Below are 21116 nucleotides of genomic sequence, written 5' to 3' on the forward strand. Positions count from 1 at the left end.
TCAAAGGAGAGAAACAGTTGCGACGGTCGTGAAGAGTTCGACGTTCTATTCCTGTAATACGCTAGTGCTCGTTTGCAATCCAGGGTATGAAGTAATGCTTCGCGGTCATTGGCGTGTGGCTTTGGGAAAAAAATTGGCAGGTCAATAGTTTGATTAATATGAAACTGGGAGATGACCTTAGGTAGGAAGGATGGATGTGTTCTCAAGACTACCTTTTGATGGAAGAATTGTAGGTACGGTTCGAAGTGTACTAGTGCCTGAAGTTCACTCACCCGTCTCGTGGAAGTGATTGCGACCAGAAATACCACTTTCCAGGTTAGGTATTTAATATGAGCTGATTCCATAGGTTTGAATGGGGAATGCATCAATTGTTCCAAAACTATATTGATGTTCCACGGAATCGCTGGTTTCTTGGAAGGTGGTCTAATGTGTAACATTCCTTTCAAGAAGCGAGCGAGAAGAGGATGAGCTGCTATTGTGACATTATTATAAGGTCTATGGTAGGCCGCAATAGCGCTCAAATGGACGCGAATAGAAGCTGTCGCTAATCCCGCTTCATAAAGGGTATGTAGATAGTCCAACAACTGGTGTGGTGTACAGTCCACCGGTGAGATGTGATGTAACGTACACCATGTGGTATATCTTCTCCACTTATAACTGTAGTTCAATCTAGTGGAGGGTTTCCTGGATTCTAGAAGTATAAGTTGTGTCTTATGAGATACTTTTTGTTTTGTTAGTAACCACCTGTCAGTCTCCAGGCTGTCAAGTGGAGGGAAGAGTGTAGCGGATGAAGTAGGGTCCCCTGATCCTGAAAGAGAAGGTCCGAACGAGACGGGAGCCGGATCGGTTCTTCTTTGGAGAGGCGAAGGAGGTAGCTGTACCATGGCTGACGTGGCCAGGCCGGAGCAATGAGTATCATTTGTGCTCTGTCGGCTATGCATTTTTGAATAGTTCTGGTGATGAGGGGAATGGGTGGAAAGGCATAAAGAAGGCCTTGTGACCATGGAATCAGAAAGGCGTCCTGCGCTGTTCTGATGGAACTTGGATGTATTGAGCAAAACTGGGGAAGTTGTGTGTTGTGTTCTGTAGCAAACAGGTCGATTGTTGGCGTTCCCCATTTGTTGAATATTTGTATTGCTACTTCTGCGTTGAGGGTCCACTCGTGGGGATGAAAAACTCGACTTAATCTGTCCGCCCTTGTATTTACTATACCGGGTAGATACGTTGCTTGTAGATGCATGCTCTGTTGATGTGCTAGCTGGAAAATCTGCAATGTTTCCTTGCATAGTGTCCAGGACCCCGAGCCTCCCTGCTTGTTGATGTAGAACATCGCCACTTGATTGTCCGTATACACCATGATTCGGCGACCTCGCAAGAATGTCTGGAATGCTTGTAAGGCTAGGCGAATAGCTCGAAGTTCTAGCAGGTTGATCTGTAGAGTTTGTTCTGGTAACGTCCACAGGCCCTGCGTTTCGTAGACCTCCAGATGAGCCCCCCATCCTTTCCGGGAAGCATCTGTTGTTAGGACTGCGTTGTGAATGAGTGGTTGGAATAGAGCTCCTTTCACTAATGTTGACGGTAGGAGCCACCAAGAGATGTCTCTTTTCATATCCTTGGTAAGGTTGATCAGTTGCGAGAGAGGTTGCGAGTGTTGTTTCCACTGTCGTTTGAGTCCCCACTGTAATCTTCTTATGTGTAATCTGGTATTGGGAACTAAGAAATTGGCGGCTGCCATGTGGCCGAGGACTACTAGCACCCGGCGTGCCGCTGTTACCTGTTTCGTCTGTAAACTCTGTAAGAGCTGTCGTAACTGAAGTTGTCTGTCGTGCGGCAGATATGCCCTGGCTTGTATAGTGTCCAGGTATGCTCCTATAAATTGGAGTTGTTGCGTCTGTTGGAGCTGAGATTTCTGAAAATTGACTACTAGTCCTAATTGCTGCAGGCATTGAAGGATCTGTAGTAGATGGGATAGTAGGAGTTCCTTGGTCTGAGCCACTACTAACCAATCGTCTAGATATGGGAATATCGTCATCCCCTGTTTTCGGAGATGTGCCACCACCACTACCATACATTTGGTGAACACTCTGGGTGCCGCTGACAGTCCAAAGGGGAGTACCCTGTATTGGTAATGTTTCTGCTTGTAACGAAAACATAGGTACCGCCAAGAAGAGGGGTGAATTGAAATGTGAGTGTAAGCATCTTTCAGGTCGATGGAACACATCCAATCGCTGGGTTGTAATAGGGGAAGGATTGATTTCAGCGACACCATCTTGAATTTCTCCTTTACTAGAAATTTGTTGAGCTCTCTGAGATCTAAGATGGGTCGCAGGCCCCCCGCCTTCTTGGGAATCAGGAAATAGGGTGAATAAAAACCCCGATTGTGGTGGATCCTGGAGAGGAGCGCAATGGCGCTTGATTGGCAAAGATTGGTTATTTCCTGTTGGAGTTGTGGATGAGTCCTCGTATTTCCCGTAGACGCGAATTGGGGTAGGGTTGGTTTCGTTCGGAAGTGTAAACGATACCCCTGGCTTACAATGTCCAGAACCCATTGATCCGATGTTATGTGGTCCCACATTTGTAAACAAGATTGGATCCTCCCTGGCGGTAGTGACGGTTGTGGTAGTGGCATTAGGTTCAAAAAGACTGTGCCGGCTTGGCGGCCACAGGCTGTTGTTGGCTTTGCTGACGTTGTGCCCGTGGTTTGCCTCTACGTGGTAGTTGAGGCTGTTGATGTTGTGTTTGTTGCCTTTGATAATTAGGATAGGTTTGAGGGCGATATCCCTGGTACGACCTATATGATCTTCGTCCATAGGAGGATCTACGAGGGTACTGGTAGAAGCACCTTGAGGTTTGGTACGTCGGATGGAACTGTAACGACTGTACTGCCAACGCTTCTTCCTTCAGCTTCCCCACCGCTTCCTGTAGTTTAGTACCGAATAGATGCTCTCCGGTGCAAGGGAGATTGGCTAGTTTTTCATGGACGTCGTCTCTTATAGAGCTTGAACGAAGCCACACCGTCCTACGTGATGCTATTGCAGTCGCTGAAGCTCTCGATGATATTTCCATGCCCTCGTATACGGAACGGAGGAGGTGCCTAGAGCATTCCTCCATATCATGTAGTGTCTGGGGCATTTGTTCACGTGTTGTGGCTAGTAAGCCTTTTGTGGCTTGGATGCACTCGTACATATACTGCACCATATAAAATTGATGGTGCATAATACGTGTAGTCAGCATGGCGTTCTGATAAATTTTTCTACCCATCTCATCTAGGAGTTTGTGATCCTTATTGGGGGGGTAGGTGGCATGAAGTTTTGATTTTTTAAATCTTTGCATTGCGGATTCCACTATGACAGATTCGTGTTGCAATTGTGGAAGCGCATACGGGGTTTCCTTTTTGATGTGGAATTTTATGTCCGATTTCCGTGACACTGGTTGTATTGACTGTGGAGTCTCCCATGATTTAAGTAAAAGCCGATGTAGGAGATCATGTGGAGGAAGCGTGGTGGGTTCCCCAGGCACGTCGAATATTTTTAATAACCCTAGGGTTTCAGCCCTGGGGTCCGGTTCCTTTTGGAATTGTAATTGGAGTATATTACCCATTTTCTCCAAAAAGCGAGGGTAAGATAGGTCTTCAGGTGGCGAATAAGGCTCTTGTTGTCCTTCTGGTACGTCGGAGGGAAATCCCGTTGACGAATTGGGTGAATCAGTGATGGAGTCGTATGGTTCCGGCACGGTGGAACGTGTTGGGGAGGGTTGTGGGGTTATCCCCTCAGGCGAGGATGGTGCGTCTTCTGTTACGGTCTTCGGAGGAGGCGACTTTGGCTGTGCGTCAGTATCAGAGGGTGCTTTCCCTAACGCAAAGGATGATTCCAACGTGCTATAGAAGCCAGCCAAGGATTGCGATAATTGCCAAAAGGCATCTTTAGAAGCTTGTGGCAAATCTGGTTTTCGTTGTTTCTTAGCTGGTTCGGCCCAATGTGATCCTACGTCCGAAGGTTTTGATGGGGAAGATGCTTGGGAAGATGTCACATAAATTGGAGATTGTATATCTCGTGATTGGGATCTCCAGGACGATCTGGAAGTGTCTGGGCTACCATTTGTCCCGTCATGGTGTCTATGATGAGACTTCTGCCCATGTACGTGGTGTTTTGTTTTTGACTGGTGTGACTTCCGCGACTCATGATGAGAGCAAGATGACCGTCTATCTCTGGAGTCTCTTGATGAGGAACTATGTTTTCGTTTGCGAGATTGTTCCCTGAGTTGTTCTTTGCCTGACAAAGAGTATAACTCTGGTCTTCTTTCCGTCTGTTCAGAGACGAAAGCTCCCTTTGGGGATGTGAATTTTGATCTTGAGGTATGTCTATTAGACGTCTCAGATGACTTTATGGTTGAGTGCCCCCTAGACTGTTCCATTGATACCTTTTGAGATGGTATTTTTGCTGGTTTTTGTTTCTCTTTGGAACTTTGGTGTCTTTGCGTTCTCTTCGGCGCCGAAGGTTTCGACTGCTCCTTTGACGACGGCTCCTGCGCCAAAGACGGTCCCAGTGTCGTAGGAGGCGCCACTGATTGAAGCGCAGTATTCGGTGGCGATGGATCCCGCGCCGTACTCGGCGCCGATGGCTGTCGCTCCGTACTCTGCGCCAATGGCTGCCGCTCCGTACTCGGCGCCGATGGCTGGCGCGCCGTACTCGGCGCCGATGGCTGCCGTCCCGTACTCGGCGCCGATGGCTGCCGCGCCGACGGGTCCCGCGCCGTACTCGGCGTCGCTGGCTTTTGCTTCATATCCGGCGTCAGATGCTTCCGCGCCGTACTCGGCGCCGTTGGCTTTTTGGTCCTTTCCCGCGCCAGTGATTGTTCCTTCGGCGCCGTGTGGGAAGACCTTTGCGCCATAGAAGATGTCTGCGGCGCATGGCGCAGTGTGTCATGGCGCCGTGGTTTCCCCGGTCTATGTGACTTAGATATTTTAGTCTGCACCTTGTCACGGCCTAAGACTTCCGGCGCCATTTTTTCTTTATCTTTTAATGGGTCTTGGCTCGAAGGGGATAGAAGTTCGGGAGTTACAGCGCCCTGTTTCCCTTGTACCTGTTTAGTCGGATCCGACACTGTTGATCGTGGGGTCGAATATTTTAGTTTCTTCACCGGTCCCGGTGATGAGTGGACATCTGAGGGTTCCGAGGTACTCAAAAGCTCTTGGAGCCGATAGGCCCTTTGTCTCTTTGCCCTCGGAGACATTTTCGCACAAAATTGACAATTCGGAACATCATGACTGCTGCCGAGGCAGCGGTAACATCGGTCATGATTGTCCGTGACCGACATCACCTTTCCACAGCAGCAGCGTTTGAAGCCCGATTTCGACATGAGGAGAGAATAGCTCCGCGTGCGATCCCACGCGCGGAAAGAACAGACTGAGGAGAATCTGTACTTCCTGCGCGGGAACCCACGCGCAGCCGCAGAGGGACAAAAAAGCTAACCTCTGCTTTGTCAAGCTCCGCCTCCCGGACCTGATTGACAGATCCCAGGACAGCATGGCTAATTCATTCCTGCTATCGACGGGAAAAGAGCGGCTGTAACTTTGACTGAGTGAGTTTCAGTGCCTACTTTCATAAATTTTTGAAACAAACTCATGGGCATAGCTTTGCTTTGAAAATTGGTTTATCTTAAGTGCATAGCTGCAGCATGTTCCCTTCAATATTACAAAATTACCCTCCCTAAATTAATTTCCATCTCCCTCTTTAAGTTTCTTTCTATTTCTTCCTCCTGCACTCAAAGGTTCCACTCCATCTTCTCCTCCCCTGTCAGGGTCCTTGTCTTCTCCTTCGTCCTTGGATTCTTTTTGTCTCTTCCCTTCTTTTCCTTCTTCTCCATGTCTTGCCTCCTCCCTCTCATATAAACATAAGTGCCATGATGGGTCAGAGCAAGGATCAATCAAGCCCAGCATCTTATCTCTGTTAGTGGGCAATCCAGATCTCTATTTTATTTATTTAATTTATATTCTGCTTTTTCAGGCACTTCAAAGGAGGTTACTGTTCCACCCCAATCATGATTTTATAAATCTCTAATATATCCCTTCTCAGTCATTTCTTCTTCAAGTTGAAGAGCCCTAATCTCTTTAGCCCTTTATAATTTTTGTTGCCCTTCTCTGTACCTTTTCTTGTTTCACTATATCAGGGGTAGGCAACTCCGGTCCTGGAGTACCACAAACAGGTCTGCATTGCAAGCAAATATATCTTATGCACATTCATTGTGGATATCCTGAAAACCAGACCTGTTTGTGGCACTTCAGGACCAGAGTTGCCTACTCTTGTGCCCTATCTTATTTGAGACTGGGCGACCAGATCTGAACACAGTACTGAAGATGCAATCACACCATAGATTTATACAAAAGCATTATGATATTCTTGGTTTTGTTCTCCATTTCTATAGAAATAATTCCTAACATTCCATTTGTTTTTTTTTAACTATCGTCAAACACTGCGCTGAGGATTTCAACACATTGGGGTAGATTTTCATACAGGGCGCCCTCGCGTACTTTTGTAGGCGCATCAGGCGCAAACAAAAGTACGCTGGATTTTAGTAGATACGCGCGGATTTACGCGAGCAGGACTCTTAAAATCCGTCCCATTTTCTACAATGACACCAAGATCCTTTTCCTGGGTAGTGACTCTTAATACAGAACCCAGCATTGTATACTTATAATTCAGATTATTTTTCTCTATATCCATCACTTTGCACTTGTCCACATTAACTTACCTCTGCTATTTAGAAGTTCCATTCTCAATTCTGGCAAGGTCTTTCAGCAATTCCTCACAGGCTGCTTGTGTTTTAATTACATTGAATATTTTTCTGTCATCTGCAAATAAATTTGATCACCTAATTCATTGCTCCCTTTTCCAGATCATTATGAATATATTAAACAACACTAGCCCCAGTACAGATCCCTAAGGCACTCCACTAGTTACCTCTTTCCATTGGGAAAACTGACCACTTAGTCCAACTATTTGTTTCCTATCGAAAAATCAATTACCTTTCCACAGTATGACCTCACTTCCTGTTTCATGACTTTTTGGTTTCCTGAGGAGTCTCAAATAAGGGACTTTATCAGATGCCTTCTGAAAATCCAAATATACTACGTCGACTGGCTCACCTTTGTCCTCGTGCTTCTTTAGATCTTCTAAGAATGCTTATAAATTAGTAAGTCAGGACTTCCCTTTGCTAAATCCATGCTAGCTTTTCCCCATTAAACTGTATTTATTAGAGATGTGAATCGGAACCAGAATCGGATCCGATTTCAGTTCCGATTCACATCTCTAGTATTTATCCATATGTAACCCCGGGCTAAGTTCCTCCCTGAGGAGTCCATAGGCCACCCTCAATTCCAACAGCTTCAGCTTTCTAAACCTCCCATGCTATTCTTAATTCTTTCTGTTTTTCAAGGATTCACTATCAAAGGAAGATTATTCTTCAAGACCCTGAGCATTATTAAGCAGTCTTTGCAAAGGGTAGTAATAATCACACTGGAAACTGAGGATGGTTTCCAAATTAACTTTACCTACAATGATGGAATACTGAAAATGACTATTTACAAATCCTCATGCAATCCAGTCCATTTACAGGTTATGCTCTTCAATAAATCTATGACTTTAAAACACTTAATGCATTTTTTCATTCATTCTTGATCCTTGCCAATTGTAAAGGTAATTTAGAAACTCCCTTCCAAACTTGAGGATGCAGGCCGATATAATTCATCTAATAATATTTATTTAATTATTTATTTTTCTATACCGACATTCCTGTATAATATACAAATCATATCGGTTTACAATGCAACTTCAACATTCGCTCTGGGGCGATACATGGAACAGTGGTGACAATTAACAATAAAAACAGGTCATAACTCATCTTAGCATATCATAAAAATCATCTCAAATCATCTCGGACACAGAAGAGATGATAACTAGTGAAAAATGAAGGAACTGAGAGGTGGACTATAGTGTCCGAATGGAAAGTTCGCTTGGGAGAGTAAGGTTGCATGAGAGAGTCAGGTTGCAAGCGGGGGGAGATTAGGAGTCCGGGAAGGCATGGCTGAATAGCCATGTTTTTAGTTTTTTTTTTAATGCAGATGGGCAAGATTCTTGTCTGAGGTCCGGGGGTAACGCATTCCATTGATGAGGTCCTGCTGTCGATATGGCACGTTTTCTTAGGGATGTTTTGGCTTGGGGGGCATACAAGGTGTCTTTGTATTGACTCCTGATTGGTCTAGAAGAGGTATGTGGATTTAGTTGAGTGGATGTTTGGAGGGATGTGAGGTTGTGTATAGCTTTATGATTGATTGTGAGTACTTTGAAGAGGATCCTGTATTTGATGGGTAGCCAATGGAGGTTCTGAAGAGTGGGTGCGATATGTTCCCTTCTTTTGGTATTGGTGAGGAGCCTGGCTGCGGAGTTCTGAACCATCTAAAGGGGTTTTATAGAGTTGGCTGGGAGACCGAGTAGAAGGGAATTGCAATAGTCTAGTTTCGACATGATAATGGATTGCAGTACCAATCTGAAGTCCTAGAAGTGAAGGAGTGGTTTTAGGTTTCTGAGGACTTGGAGTCTGAAGAAGCACTCCTTGGTGGTCGTGTTCACAAACTTCTTAAGGTTGAGCTGGTTATCCAGAATGACGCCTAAGTCTCTAACAAATGGAGAGTGTTTAATAGTTAAGTTGGCTGACTGGGAGGAGGGCGGAAATGAAGGATGCGTGGCGAAATTGTCTTGAGAGATGATAAGAATCTCAGTCTTGTTGGTGTTCAAGACCAGGTTGAGAGTGGAAAGAAGGTGGTTAATTGCTTGAAGGCAGTTGTTCCAGTGGTTTAGGGTTTTTTGTAGGGATTCTGTGATTGGGATGAGTATTTGGACGTCATCCGCGTACAGAAAATGGGATAGATTTAGCTTTGTAAGAAGGTGGCAGAGTGGAAGAAGGTAGATGTTGAAGAGAGTTGATGATAGGGAGGATCCTTAGGGAACGCCCAGTTTAGAGAAAACAGGGGGTGATTCTTTATTGTTAATCCTGACTTTAAAGCACCTGTTGGACAAGAAGGATCTGAACCAGCTGAGTGCGTATCCCTTGATGCCTATGTCTGTTAATCGATCTAAGAGAATTGCATAGTTCACCGTATCAAAAGCGGCAGATAGATCGAGAAGCACGAGTAGGTAGGTTTGTCCTTTTTCCATATTTATTAGTATATTGTCCGCAAGGGATATAAGAAGAGTTTCTGTGCTTAACATCTTCCGAAATCCATGGGACTTTATAATACATTATAAAGTCCCATATTGCATACTTGTTATGGTCCCGGGCCATGTCCCAGTCCCTTCATTTACCTCAAGACCATCCCGGGCCGCTGTAATGCCTCCCCGGCCGGCAAGGCCCGTCCCGGCTTCTGCCGCGGTGCTCCCTCCTCGAGGGAGACGCCATCGATCCTCCACGCCTGGCCCTGCCCCCTAGGCACGCATGGGGACTCTGGATTTAAAGGGGCCAGCGCGGGAATAGTAAGAACGGCCCACAGATGATGTCAGATGCTGAGGGGTATTTAAACCGTGCAGCTAGGTCTATGCTTTGCCTTGCAACGAGGTTCACTCTTTGTTGAGGGTTACTAGTTGCTGCTTCTGACTTCGGCTTCTGACTACTGGCTTCTGACTTCGGCTCGTCCACTGGCTACTGACTTCGGCTTCCAACTACTGGCTTCTGACTTCGGCTTCCGACTACTGGCTTCTGACTTTGGCTTGTCCACTGGCTTCTGATTTTGGCTTCCGACTACTGGCTTCCGACTTCGGCTCGTCCACTGGCTTCTGACTCCAGCTCTCGTCTACTGGTTCCTGACGCTGGCTTTCATCCAGGAGGCCTCACCTAAGTACAGGCAGATCGGGTTCTCACGAGCTCCTCTCGGTGGGACCGCGGGCTTCCAGTGGTGAAGTTCCAGTTGACCTCCTGGCTTCAGCTCTAATCTTCACTATCCTCTAGAACTCTTCTTCAGACACCGACCCACAGGAGATCGCATGTAAGTCCAAGCGGTTCGGGTCCTCACGGGCTCCTCCTGGGAGGACCTCAGGCTTCCAGTGGTGATGATCCCTCCGGTCTCCTGCCCTGTGCTGCCTCCCAGCTTTGACTTCCATTATGGGTCTTCCCACCGTGTGTCATCATCTGCCCAGCCAGGTCAAGGGTCCACGAATCCAACAATACCTTTCTCCAGATAACTAGAATATACTTCTTATTCCCAGTTCAATCTCTTCTCTTCATGATCTATGTGAAGGTGCCATTGTTCTTTTAAGGTCCAATCGCCTCCCCAGAATGAATAAGCGTTCACTCCTACAGTAATCTTTAAAGGGTTATTGAGTCTCTTTGGATGAGAAACTCCTGCATTCTTTCAAGGTGACATTCTCTTAGTTCCTGGATCCAAAGGGAGCTCAGAAGAAAGATAAAAATAAAACCAGTTTCCAAAGGTAACCCAAAAATGAAGAAAAGAAGGGTGGATAAACTTCTCCCAAAACAAAAGGGTTAAAAGCTGAAATCAGGAAAATGGGAGAAAGGTAACCCTTCTTCTAGTCCATGCCCCAAGTCTCTTTCCAAGAAAATATCTACAGTACCTGAATGTAATCCGCTTTGAGGTGCTAAAAAGCCGAATATAAATTAAGAACAAAAACACAAAAGGTCCTTTTGCCAAAACAAAAGCCAGGAGCAAGCATGAAAGCATGCGGCCCCTGAAAAGGGCAACTCATAACCCACACTTACAAAATGGTACCTTGGGTTTTTATTGACCAGAACGCCATTAAATTCTCCCATAAGGATGAGCTATAATCCAAACAAACCTATTTTCCCTACCCACTTAGTTAATTGGTATGCCCCTTTAGTAAAGATTCAGTAGGGCTCTTTACACATATGTTTACGAGATTTGTTCTTAGCAATAGATTCCACAATTTTGCCTGTCACTGATGTCAGGTTCATCTCTCTGTAGTTATTTAGGTCACCCCTGGAACCTCTTTTTGAAAATTAGTGTTAATTGGCTTCAGTCATCAGGTATAGAGGCAGAGTGGAATGATAAGTTACAATTACCAATAACATGTCTTTAATTTTGCATTTGACTTCTCTTAGAACCCTGGTGTGAATACCATAAGGTCCTGGTAATTTGTTACTATTTAGTTTGTCAATTTGCCCTAGCACCTCTTCAAAATTCACATTGACTTAGTTCAATTCCTCCAAATTATCACCTACAAAGAAAGGTTCCAGTGTGGGTATGTCCCCAACGTCCTCCACAGTAAAGACTAAAGCACATAATTCATGTAGCTTTTCTGCTATGACCTCTCTCAGTGCCTCTTTTACCCCCATGGTCAACTAATGGCCTAACTGATTCCCTTGCAGATTTCCTGCTTTTAATGTAGTTGAAGCTTTTATGTTTAGTTTTTCCCCCATTGCAAGTATCTCCTCAAATTTCATCAGCCTATTTTATTAGTGTTTTACATCTATTTTGCCAGTGCTTATGTGCGTTCAAATTTTCCTTCTTAGGTTCTACTTTCCAGGTTCCTTTTTATCTCTTCCTCTTCTAGTTTAGGTTGCTCTGTGTCCCATCAGCTGCTCTTCCTTCCCGGTGTGTATTTCCTTTGTAATTAGGAAATATAGGAGGGGGATGAGGAGAAGCTGCATAGACTGGGAGTGTGTGCTTATTGTGTTCCAAAACCATTGGGCCTTCCAGAGAAGAAGGGATGTGGAGAAAGGTCAGCCCTTATCCAAGGGGATGTCCTGTAATCTGAAGATGTGGCAATGGCCACCCCAATCTGCTATGGGGTTCTAAATAAAAAGCATGTAGCCTGATTTCCTAGTCCTTTGTGAGGAGAGAGATCACTACTACTTTAAGAGGACTTCACTGAACTGGATTTTAAAATATGAAGCCATCGTGTGTGTGTTTATATAAAACTGCAGGTAGCAGGCTTACATTACGTTAATCTTGACTCACCCTGCTATAAGAAATCAGACTGTCACTTCTAGAATCCAACTTATCAGTGGCAGGTATCATAAAATGTTAAATTCCTATCCTTTATGGAACTTCCAGCTCACACAGTATTGAAACACTGAATAGCACTCACAGGACCACGGCTGTGAGGTCGGAAGCTCTCATGTCTGGAATCCTTGCTGGCATGAACATAACTACTCTCAGAAAGACCCCACTGCTGACTTTTGATAGGCAAGAACTGCCCAGTAGGCGATGACGCTGGAATCCTGGCAGGCACGGAAACATGACCACTGCAAGCGAGTCCGCACCACTCTGTATCGCAGATATGCTTCCCACTTTCTTTTATGTTTCTCTGATATTTTATTCCTGCTATATTTATATAATACTCTACTTCCTTGGCTCTTCCAGACCCCTCCTATGGTAAATTCTTCTACACAGCAGGAAACCCCCCACAGTAATCTGGGCTTAATCAAAGAAGAATCATACAACACACATAAGAAACTTGTCAGTAAGTATATTTGTCTCCTTTTAGTAACCTAAAACTGAGAGCCTCAGCCTGGGTGCTGTGTGATAAAATAGTTGTGACACAGTGCTGGAGGTTCCTTGATGATAAAACTGTCTGAAGGCAGTGGCACACGACAGGGTGGGTATTAAAGGATTTGATAGACAACGTGGGTGTGTTTTGAGTAAAGAGTTGTGAAAATATGTATAGAAAAAAGAAAACCTAGGTTTCCTAGTATGTAGACAGATGCACTCGGGATCAGTGGGTTTATGCTCCCCTGCCAGCAGATGGAGACGGAGCAAGCAGACAACACAGTATATATAGCCCTGCAGTGATCCCAGCCTGTCAGCATTCTCCGTCTCCAGCAGATGGTGGACATGCATCTCCCTAAGGGGATTGATTCGAGCTTTTCGGAAGTAGAAATTTGAAATTCTAATTTATGGAAAAGAAAGCTCCACACTCCTGAGGTGATACCTAAAAGTTCCTCCCCCAGTTGAGAATTCCTGAGGTGATTTCTGTAGTCCCTCAGAGGTGTGCCTTGGTCCGGTAACTGGGTTTTCCGACATGGACTTAGCTGACTGTACAGCTGAAAGGCAGCAGGTGAAGGAGGCCAAGCATGGCGGGGATGGCAGATGCCCTCTCCCCCCGCAGCCGGAGACTGTCTCTGTACTTAGCCAGTAAGCACTGAGCTCAGGTAAGGTTTTTAAAAAAAAAAAAAAAAAAAAAGGGATAAGTTTTACCCTTGAATCAGAGACAGTTATAGGGTTTTCAGGACTTCCTCTGGTCTCCGTGCTCGGCGCACCATACCGACGTTCATTCCCACTCCCATTGGAGTTGGGGAACTGGGCAGCCTGGTGGATTGAGCGGTCCCCGGTGGGCTAGGCCCTGCACTTAGGATTATTTCTTGCACACCGAATGGTAGGCCACAGCAACATTTTTTGCAGGCTCCTGTGCATACTCTGCTGCCCTCTGCAAGCCGTCTGTGTGCATAGTCGTCGGCTCTGTGCACGCATTGTGCGCTCAGTTTTTGGACGCGTTTTTATGTGCACGAATATTTCACTGTTCACATGCTTAGCTTGGTGCACAAATTGTGCGTGTGCCTTGCCGCACTATCTTCTAGGTGCTCATTTTTGGTATGTATTCCCCTTTTGATCCTGAGCTGTTCAGACTCAAGTTTACTGCCATGATGGCGCCGGTAAGCAAGAAGCCTAATCGTCTTCCTATTTGTGTTGCCTGTCATATTAGGGCTTCTTAACCTGACCTGGTTTCTAATCTGTGTCAGCGCTGCTCAGACGCTCAGGGAAGGTTGTCTTCCTCGGATTTTACTAAGCCTGGCTCCTCCCATTCTGATGATGGGTTGGTCATGACCTTAACTGGAGGGACGCCAGACCTTAGCTCTCCCTTGACTGGCTCCTCCACTGGAGAAGGCAGTTCTGTGGGACCAGCTCCAGTTCCTTCTGGGCTTGGTCTGGACCCGGTTGCTTTTTCTTGGGTGGAATTATTTCAAGGCTTACAAGCATTTCTTCAGGCACAGCCCTCCGCTTCCCCCATATCTGTCCGGTCGGACCCTCAGTCATTGGCGTCTCCCTCTTCCAGTCCTATGCATAAGCGCTGAGGCTTGCCTCTGCTCCCTCTGGGGCCTCCTGACAGGAATCCAGATGGCACTGATGTTGAGGTTGATCCTGATTCCTTGCCAATCTAGTCTTTCCACCTTTGCATTAAGGGAGGTTACCATTGATTCCATCTCACATATCCTCTCCTCCGCCTCCCCGATTCTCGCCATATTGTCCTGAACAGTTTTCACAAGTTGTGCAACTTTGTCCACAATTATCCCTAAACGGGAGTCCAATTTCGCTGTAATCTTCTCTGTAAATTTTTCTATTAAATCGTGGATGTACTGGCGTTTTGCCTGTGAGCCTGCTGAATCGTCTGGGCTGTCATCTTCAGAGACCGAGTCAGCCATGTTTTGCTGGTCACTGTCCTCAGTCTTTTTTTCCCATTTTGGAGGACTTGTTACTTTTTTCCACCTAAAGATAGGGTATTAACCGTTTGGAAGCCTCTTTACCTAGCGACATTGTGTGTTTGGCGATGATATAAGCTAGTAATTGTTAAGATGAATGTGGATCGCAGCTGGAGCTACCATGGCTTTCTTCCTTACAGTTGCATCACCTGACCGGAAGTCCCAAAAAAAATATAATATGCACTTTAAGGTGCTGTGCATCCCAACATTGGGCACAATATCATGCACATGGCCATTTTGGCAAGGCATGGCAAGTTAAATCTCACATGTAAGTCTAATTTGGCAAGGTATGACATGCATAGCTAGGTGAGTTAATCAATTGGTAGGAAATGCTGAATATGGCTGAAACCATGGCCATTCACAACCCTACTTACAGCATGCACTGCTGCAGAGAGATGCTATAATGAGGTGACATAAGCACCGGGATGGTCATTTAATGTACACTTGGTGTTCTAAAAAGCTGTTTCTGTGGCCTGGACTGCTCAGACGCTTTACAGTACACACCTGAGAAAGTGGCTGACATTATTGTGGTGTGCTCTATGCTCCACAATATTGCTGTACAGTTTGGTATGACACATGGCATGAATCTTGACCTGGAGTCTGATCCTGAACCCTCTACAGATGGAAACAATACTTTGAGGAGGAATAATGCACATCCTCTGCAGGAGCATACCCAGTTCCCCCAAACTGCATCAAATTTATCTTCCACCTCTGTGGTGACTGGATTAAACCAAAAGCATTGTTAACAATGGGTTACACAAGATAGTACAAACATACAAACCTCAGTCCATTAGTACCAACATCTGTAAAAGAGAGGATGGTACACACAAAAGATAAGTCCATAAACTGTAATCTGTCATTTGCCAGAGGTGACATCTTGATATGCTGTCCTGCAACTTGGGATATATTTAACATGTATACCGACTGCCAGACAAAAGCTGTAACAGCAAGAGTAAGGTGGACAATGCAGCTTCACTTTCAGGAGCCAAAACACTATCTCCATAGCCCGCAGCAGCAAGTATTAATGAGGTACCTAACTGCAAAACAGGAAAGAAAGAAAAGTGAGAAATGGAATTCTGAATACTTTGACTTGCCAGCATCCATCGAGGAACCCGCAACAATAGTGGAGAAATATGTAAGTGAATAATTACGTATCAAGAACAGGACCAGCAAGTGCAGGAGCAGGGAGTGAGCAGTATCCATGGCAGGACAGGTAGGACCAGAAGCAGGATTAACAACAGAAGCAGAAGAAGCATCTTCACCAGAAGGAACAGTAGGAGTAGAACCAGCACCATCTCAAACCACAGCAACTACAACCAGTGGCATAGCCAGAACTGAAATTTTGGCAGGGCCCAAGATTAACATGGATGGGCACTAGGCATAAGAACATAACATAAGAATATAAGATATGCCATACTGGGTCAGAGCAAGGGTCCATCAAACCCAGCATCCTGTTTCCAACAGTGACTAATCCAAGTCACAAGTATCTGGCAAGTACCTAAACATTAAATAGATCCTATGCTACTAATGATGGCATCAAGCAGTGGCTGTTCCCTATTGATTAATAGCAGTTTATGGACTTCTCCTCCAGAAACATATCCAACCTTTTTTAAACCTAGCTACAGTAACTGCCTTATCCACATCCTCTGGCAATGAATTCCAGAGATTAATTGTGCATTGAGGCTAGAGTTGTAAGCATGCAGGTTATACTTCTTGCGGGCGCAGAGGTGCAGTCGCTTGCTCAGAGAGATTGTGAGCCTTTGGGCCACAGCACGGTTCAGGGAGGAGCCCCAAGGCACACACCATGGGAGGTGAGTGTTCAGGCACGGGCTGGAGCTGGAACAAGGCTGGATCAGGATCAAGGCGTGGAACATCAGAAACTGGAACAAGGCAGGCTCAGCCCTCCACTGGACCTGCATGCACCAGTGAGACCCAGCAATGCAATGTTAGTCTCAAGAATAGCCCTCCAGCCACTCAGTAGCCCTTCCGGATCTGCCGCTTGGGAATGACGAGTGCGTGAGGCCAGACAGAGGCTGAGGGCAGGAACAAGATGAGACATGGAACTCAGGAACTTGGAAGACTCAGATGAGGACTCGAGGAACTTGGAAGACTCAGACGAGGACACGTGGAACTTGGAAGGCTCGGACAAAGTTTCAGGATACTTGGAAGGCTCGGGCAAGGACTGAAGGAACTTGGAAGACTCAGACGAGGTTACATGGAACTTGGAAGACTCAGGCGAGGATTCAGGATTCAGGCACTAGAACAGGGTGAGTACTGCACCACAGCGTGCCCTACACAGCCACCCATGGATGGAAGCAGGCACAAGGTACTCCAAAGACCGGGATCAGGATTCAAGACTCAGAATTCAAAACTCGGATTCAGGAACAGATCTTGGAATTAAAAACAAGGGACCTTATGGAGACTTGCGCTGCAGACATGAAGACAGGCCTTGTGCCACGAAGTGCCCTACACAGCCCCCCATGGGCTGGTCACTGACCATGACGGTGACACGCCAGGAAAGATGGACAAGCAGGGAGCCTGGAAGCAGGACAGAGACGAGGACATCGGGACACAGGGTCCATCTGTATTCTGTATGTATGACTAAGGTAAGGTATTCTGCCAGCATGTAGTTTCTATGTAGGGATCTATAGCAGTCTGGCTTTTTCTATTTTCATAATAGGAGGTGTAATATTAGCACTGCTGCCTTTTCATAAGTAGGGTTGTTACTGTTTGCATGCTAGCAGTTACTATTGCTTTGATATGGAGGTTTACTATATTGGTATAATTATTTTACTTGAGGCTTTCTGAGGGCTAAGACCACACTGAACACGTTACAGTAGGCCTAATACCATATTTTTTTTATATTTTATATTTTTTATCTGCATTTGAACAGGTTAGATTTGATGGAATATAAACAATTTTTAAATAGAATGAGTTTCAAGTGTCTTTTTTTTTTAACTTTATTGCAGGGTTTTCTGGTTGACACCACAGTAGTGCATATAAATATAATATACATGTTGTGATATTTTTTTAACTTCACTTTTTAATGTTATTTTTCATGTAAAATCTACCATTAATACATAATCTTTAATGGAGGGGAGGGGTGCGTCCAAGGCTGCACGGTTCACTTAGGTCGCCTAATACCCTTTCCATCAGCCCTGCAAGGCAAATTTCTTCCCCTACAGGGCCCAGTAGGACACGGCTCTTGCCTCCATCCTTGCTGGAGTCCAGCGAGAAATGGCAATTCTCTTTCTCTTCTGGGATAGTGATAACTGATTCTATCTTCCCATGCTGGGCCCAAAAGTGACAGCAGAAGAAAAAAAGCTTGGAGGCCTCATGGGGGCCAGAAAATACAGCTTGTACAAAAATTATATAATTTCTGTTCAGAGAGAGCACTCATCTTTCCCTTCTGTCATTCTTAACGATAAAAGTAATACTGAGGCACTGTTTTTAAGTTTGGCTGTGGATTATAATGAGCAGCAGTGTGTCATACACATGAACACTGTCCATCCGGTGTGTCATGAGGCGAAAAAGGTTGAGAACCACTGTGCTAAAAAAATAGTCACAAAATCATCTGTGACATGAAAATGCTGCCTGAAGCAGGAAGTCAGAAGTGCAACATCTTTATCGCTTCGGTACAGCATCAAAATCTATTAGTGCAGACCCCATCGTGCACTGTTACACTTATAAAACAGGTAGTGAATGCACAGTAATTTAAAAGTAAAGAATGCTTTACTTTTCATATTAGATTCGTACCACAAAATATAGGCATGACTTTGTAATTAAAATAATTTCTCAAGGATCTCTGCCTAGTATGTTGTTTATGATCGGCTATCATTGGTACTCTTTATGGAAGAGACAATTACTGAATAATTTGACTGGATATCGTCCAGTCTGTAAAACTGTTCTGGTTTATTTAATTTTTATTTTTGTTCCTTCTAGTCTCAAGGTCATGCAGTGATACAGTGAAGCACCACTCAAAGAAATCACTGATAAGCGAGCTGAGTATGAGCAAATATCTTCAGAAAGTCAAGACTGCAGGAATGTTCAACCAGAATGTATGTCACCAACTCCATTGCCTACACTATCACGCCCTCCTTTCCTGGTTAGGGAATTTTTGAAAAGTTCTTGATTTTCTCTTCCCTTTTTTGACTTTCAAGTTTGTTCTGCCACACTGGTTACCTCCAAAGCTGGCTAATACTCCAGGTTTACAGCACCTGTTACATCATTGCTATCGAGATGAAGCCATTAATCATTCTGATTATGACTGTGCCATCTGACAATGCCTGTAGCTCTTCATGTCATGTGATTGGGTCGTTGATTCTTCATATCAGTGTATAATTGAAATTTGTGACTCTGGACATACTATAACTGTAATAGTTAACATGGTCCTGAATGAGGTATATATGTATATGTGCTCCGAATTGGCTCAACCAATAACCCACTAATGGAAATGGGAGTATAACCAAATGTTAGCTCGCTAGTCTGTAAAAAAAAAAAAAAGGCGCATGGCCCAAATAAATTGAATGCTTTAGATTTCTGCTCTAAATTGGCTTAACCAATAACCCTCTAATGGGAATGGGAGTAACACAAAAACATTGGTTCACTTTTCTGACGAGTACAATCATCTTCTTGGGTGTTAAATACATCCTGCACAGATCTGTAAAGTGGCCACATGGTCCACATTACATTCATTTTCAAAAAACTACAGATTGATTTTTCTCATAAAAAAGAATACCGCTTATAGATCAAGCATTCCAAAAACAGATTTAATATCTTCCCATCTAGAATAAATGGGCTTTGATACTTCCCAAATATTCTGGACTGTTGTAGCAGAAAGGAAAGGAAGGAGAAATTTATACTTACCTGATAATTTTCCTTTATTTCTGCTACACCAGGCCAGAAACCCACCAGGGAAGAGATACATTTTATTAAAAAATAATAATAATAATTAATGTAAGTCTTCACATTTTTCAAAGATGATCTACCTCTTCTATTTTTAAAGAAAGTTGTTTCTGTTTAGAATATGTGAACTTTTCTTTAGTTATCAGTATGCTTTATCAGAGAAACACTGGCTCAATCAGGTCTATGCTACCAGATGTAGTAGAGATGTCACAGATTAAAAAAAATTTAAAGAATAGTATTCTCTGTCTCCAACAACTGGATGAGGGAATATACCCAATCATTCTGTATTGGTGTAGCAGAAATAAAGGAAAGGAAATTAACAAGTAATTATACATTTCTCCTTTTAGAAGCCACTATCTGGACCATCTCTGTCTAATTTATATCATTTTGAAGGTGCAGTCTCCAGAATTGTAAACAATATTCCAAATGAAATCTAAGTGCATTGGCCACCAGTCAGGATGCCAGCCCAAGTATGCCCCACAAACTTATCAGACTCTACCAAGCTGATTGGTTTAAGATCTGTAGATATGCAAAACTATTTTGTTGCCATAAATTTGCATATTGTGGAAAAGTAGGTCAGTGGACCCAGAGGAATGATGCATTGGGAAAACCAACTTGCTTTGATGGTTTGAATGATGTTACATTACGTCAGAGAACATACACACACAATCTTGTAAAAGTAAATATTTGGTTTTACTAAATATGGTATAAAATCAGCAAAAGCAAATATCACACAGCATCACAGCAATAATGTATGAATCAGTAAAAAGCAAATAATATAATAATAACAGAAGATAAAGATTTATACAAAAAGATAAAGAAGATACCTCCCTCACAAGTCCCTCCTTTTGCAAGTCAAAGTATTTGTGAAAAGATCCAGCGACACGGGCCCAGAGACCCCATGAAGTAGCTGGCACTGCTCTTCTGTGGATCATCTAAAGAATATTGTCAATTGCTTATACTCTCATTCTCTGGTTTTAATCCAGGGTCTACAAGTTTTAGGTGTTTCATTAAAATTCACAGTTTATACAAGATTTATGATTCTGCTATGGTTTGTTAGAGACATCCTATGCATGCTCCCAAGCACTGACTTTCAATGGCCTTATCAATTAGAAGAAAAGATATCTCTTGTTATTGAACAAACTTAGAGAAGGAAAAAAAGTATGCAGCAGTATAGTATTTAAAAATTTCTTAACAGTCCTTATGCTAAGCTGTGCACTATATATTGATCCACATTCATTCATTCATTTATTGGCGATTTCTTTGATCCATTATTAACCCCACCTGAGGATACAATGCTCTTCTGGAAAACTAAAAAATAAAATATACTTGCTTACTCTCAGGGCTTTAAAAAAAGGTAAAGAAGAATGCCATCCAGAATAAAGTGGCTTCGATCACCTCTGGGTGCTGGCCCTAGCTTTTCTGACAAGGTTCTGTACTAGCTTCTTTTTAGGAAAGGATTTGTTTGGCCAGGTCCATTTACCCACTTCATATCATAAAGGATGTGACCCCTCCTACCATGCCACGCTGCTATGAAACCATCCTGCTTGTCTTGCACATGTGACAAAATCCATGAGATGACTGGAAGCCATGAAGAACTTTCTGGGGTATCTCTGCTGCAACTGGAACCCCCAGAATCTCTTTCAGCCCTTCTCATAGGATCTCTATGTGCTTGGGGCTACTGATGACTTCAGCAGCTTGAGGTG

At 44.2% G+C, this 21116-nt stretch overlaps 1 protein-coding gene across 1 annotated transcript in view; it reads left to right on the plus strand.

The window, feature by feature from the left end:
- ESPNL (espin like) overlaps nucleotides 1–21116 on the plus strand; it is a 78240-nt gene that overhangs the window by 49279 nt on the left and 7845 nt on the right. Inside the window, exons 9-10 of the mRNA XM_029617322.1 lie at nucleotides 2760–2853; nucleotides 18448–18563. Coding sequence (XP_029473182.1) covers nucleotides 2760–2853; nucleotides 18448–18563 — 210 coding nt within the window. The remainder of the gene's footprint in view (nucleotides 1–2759; nucleotides 2854–18447; nucleotides 18564–21116) is intronic.

Source organism: Rhinatrema bivittatum, chromosome 9, assembly GCF_901001135.1.
Source record: "Rhinatrema bivittatum chromosome 9, aRhiBiv1.1, whole genome shotgun sequence".
Classification (NCBI taxonomy): domain Eukaryota; kingdom Metazoa; phylum Chordata; class Amphibia; order Gymnophiona; family Rhinatrematidae; genus Rhinatrema; species Rhinatrema bivittatum.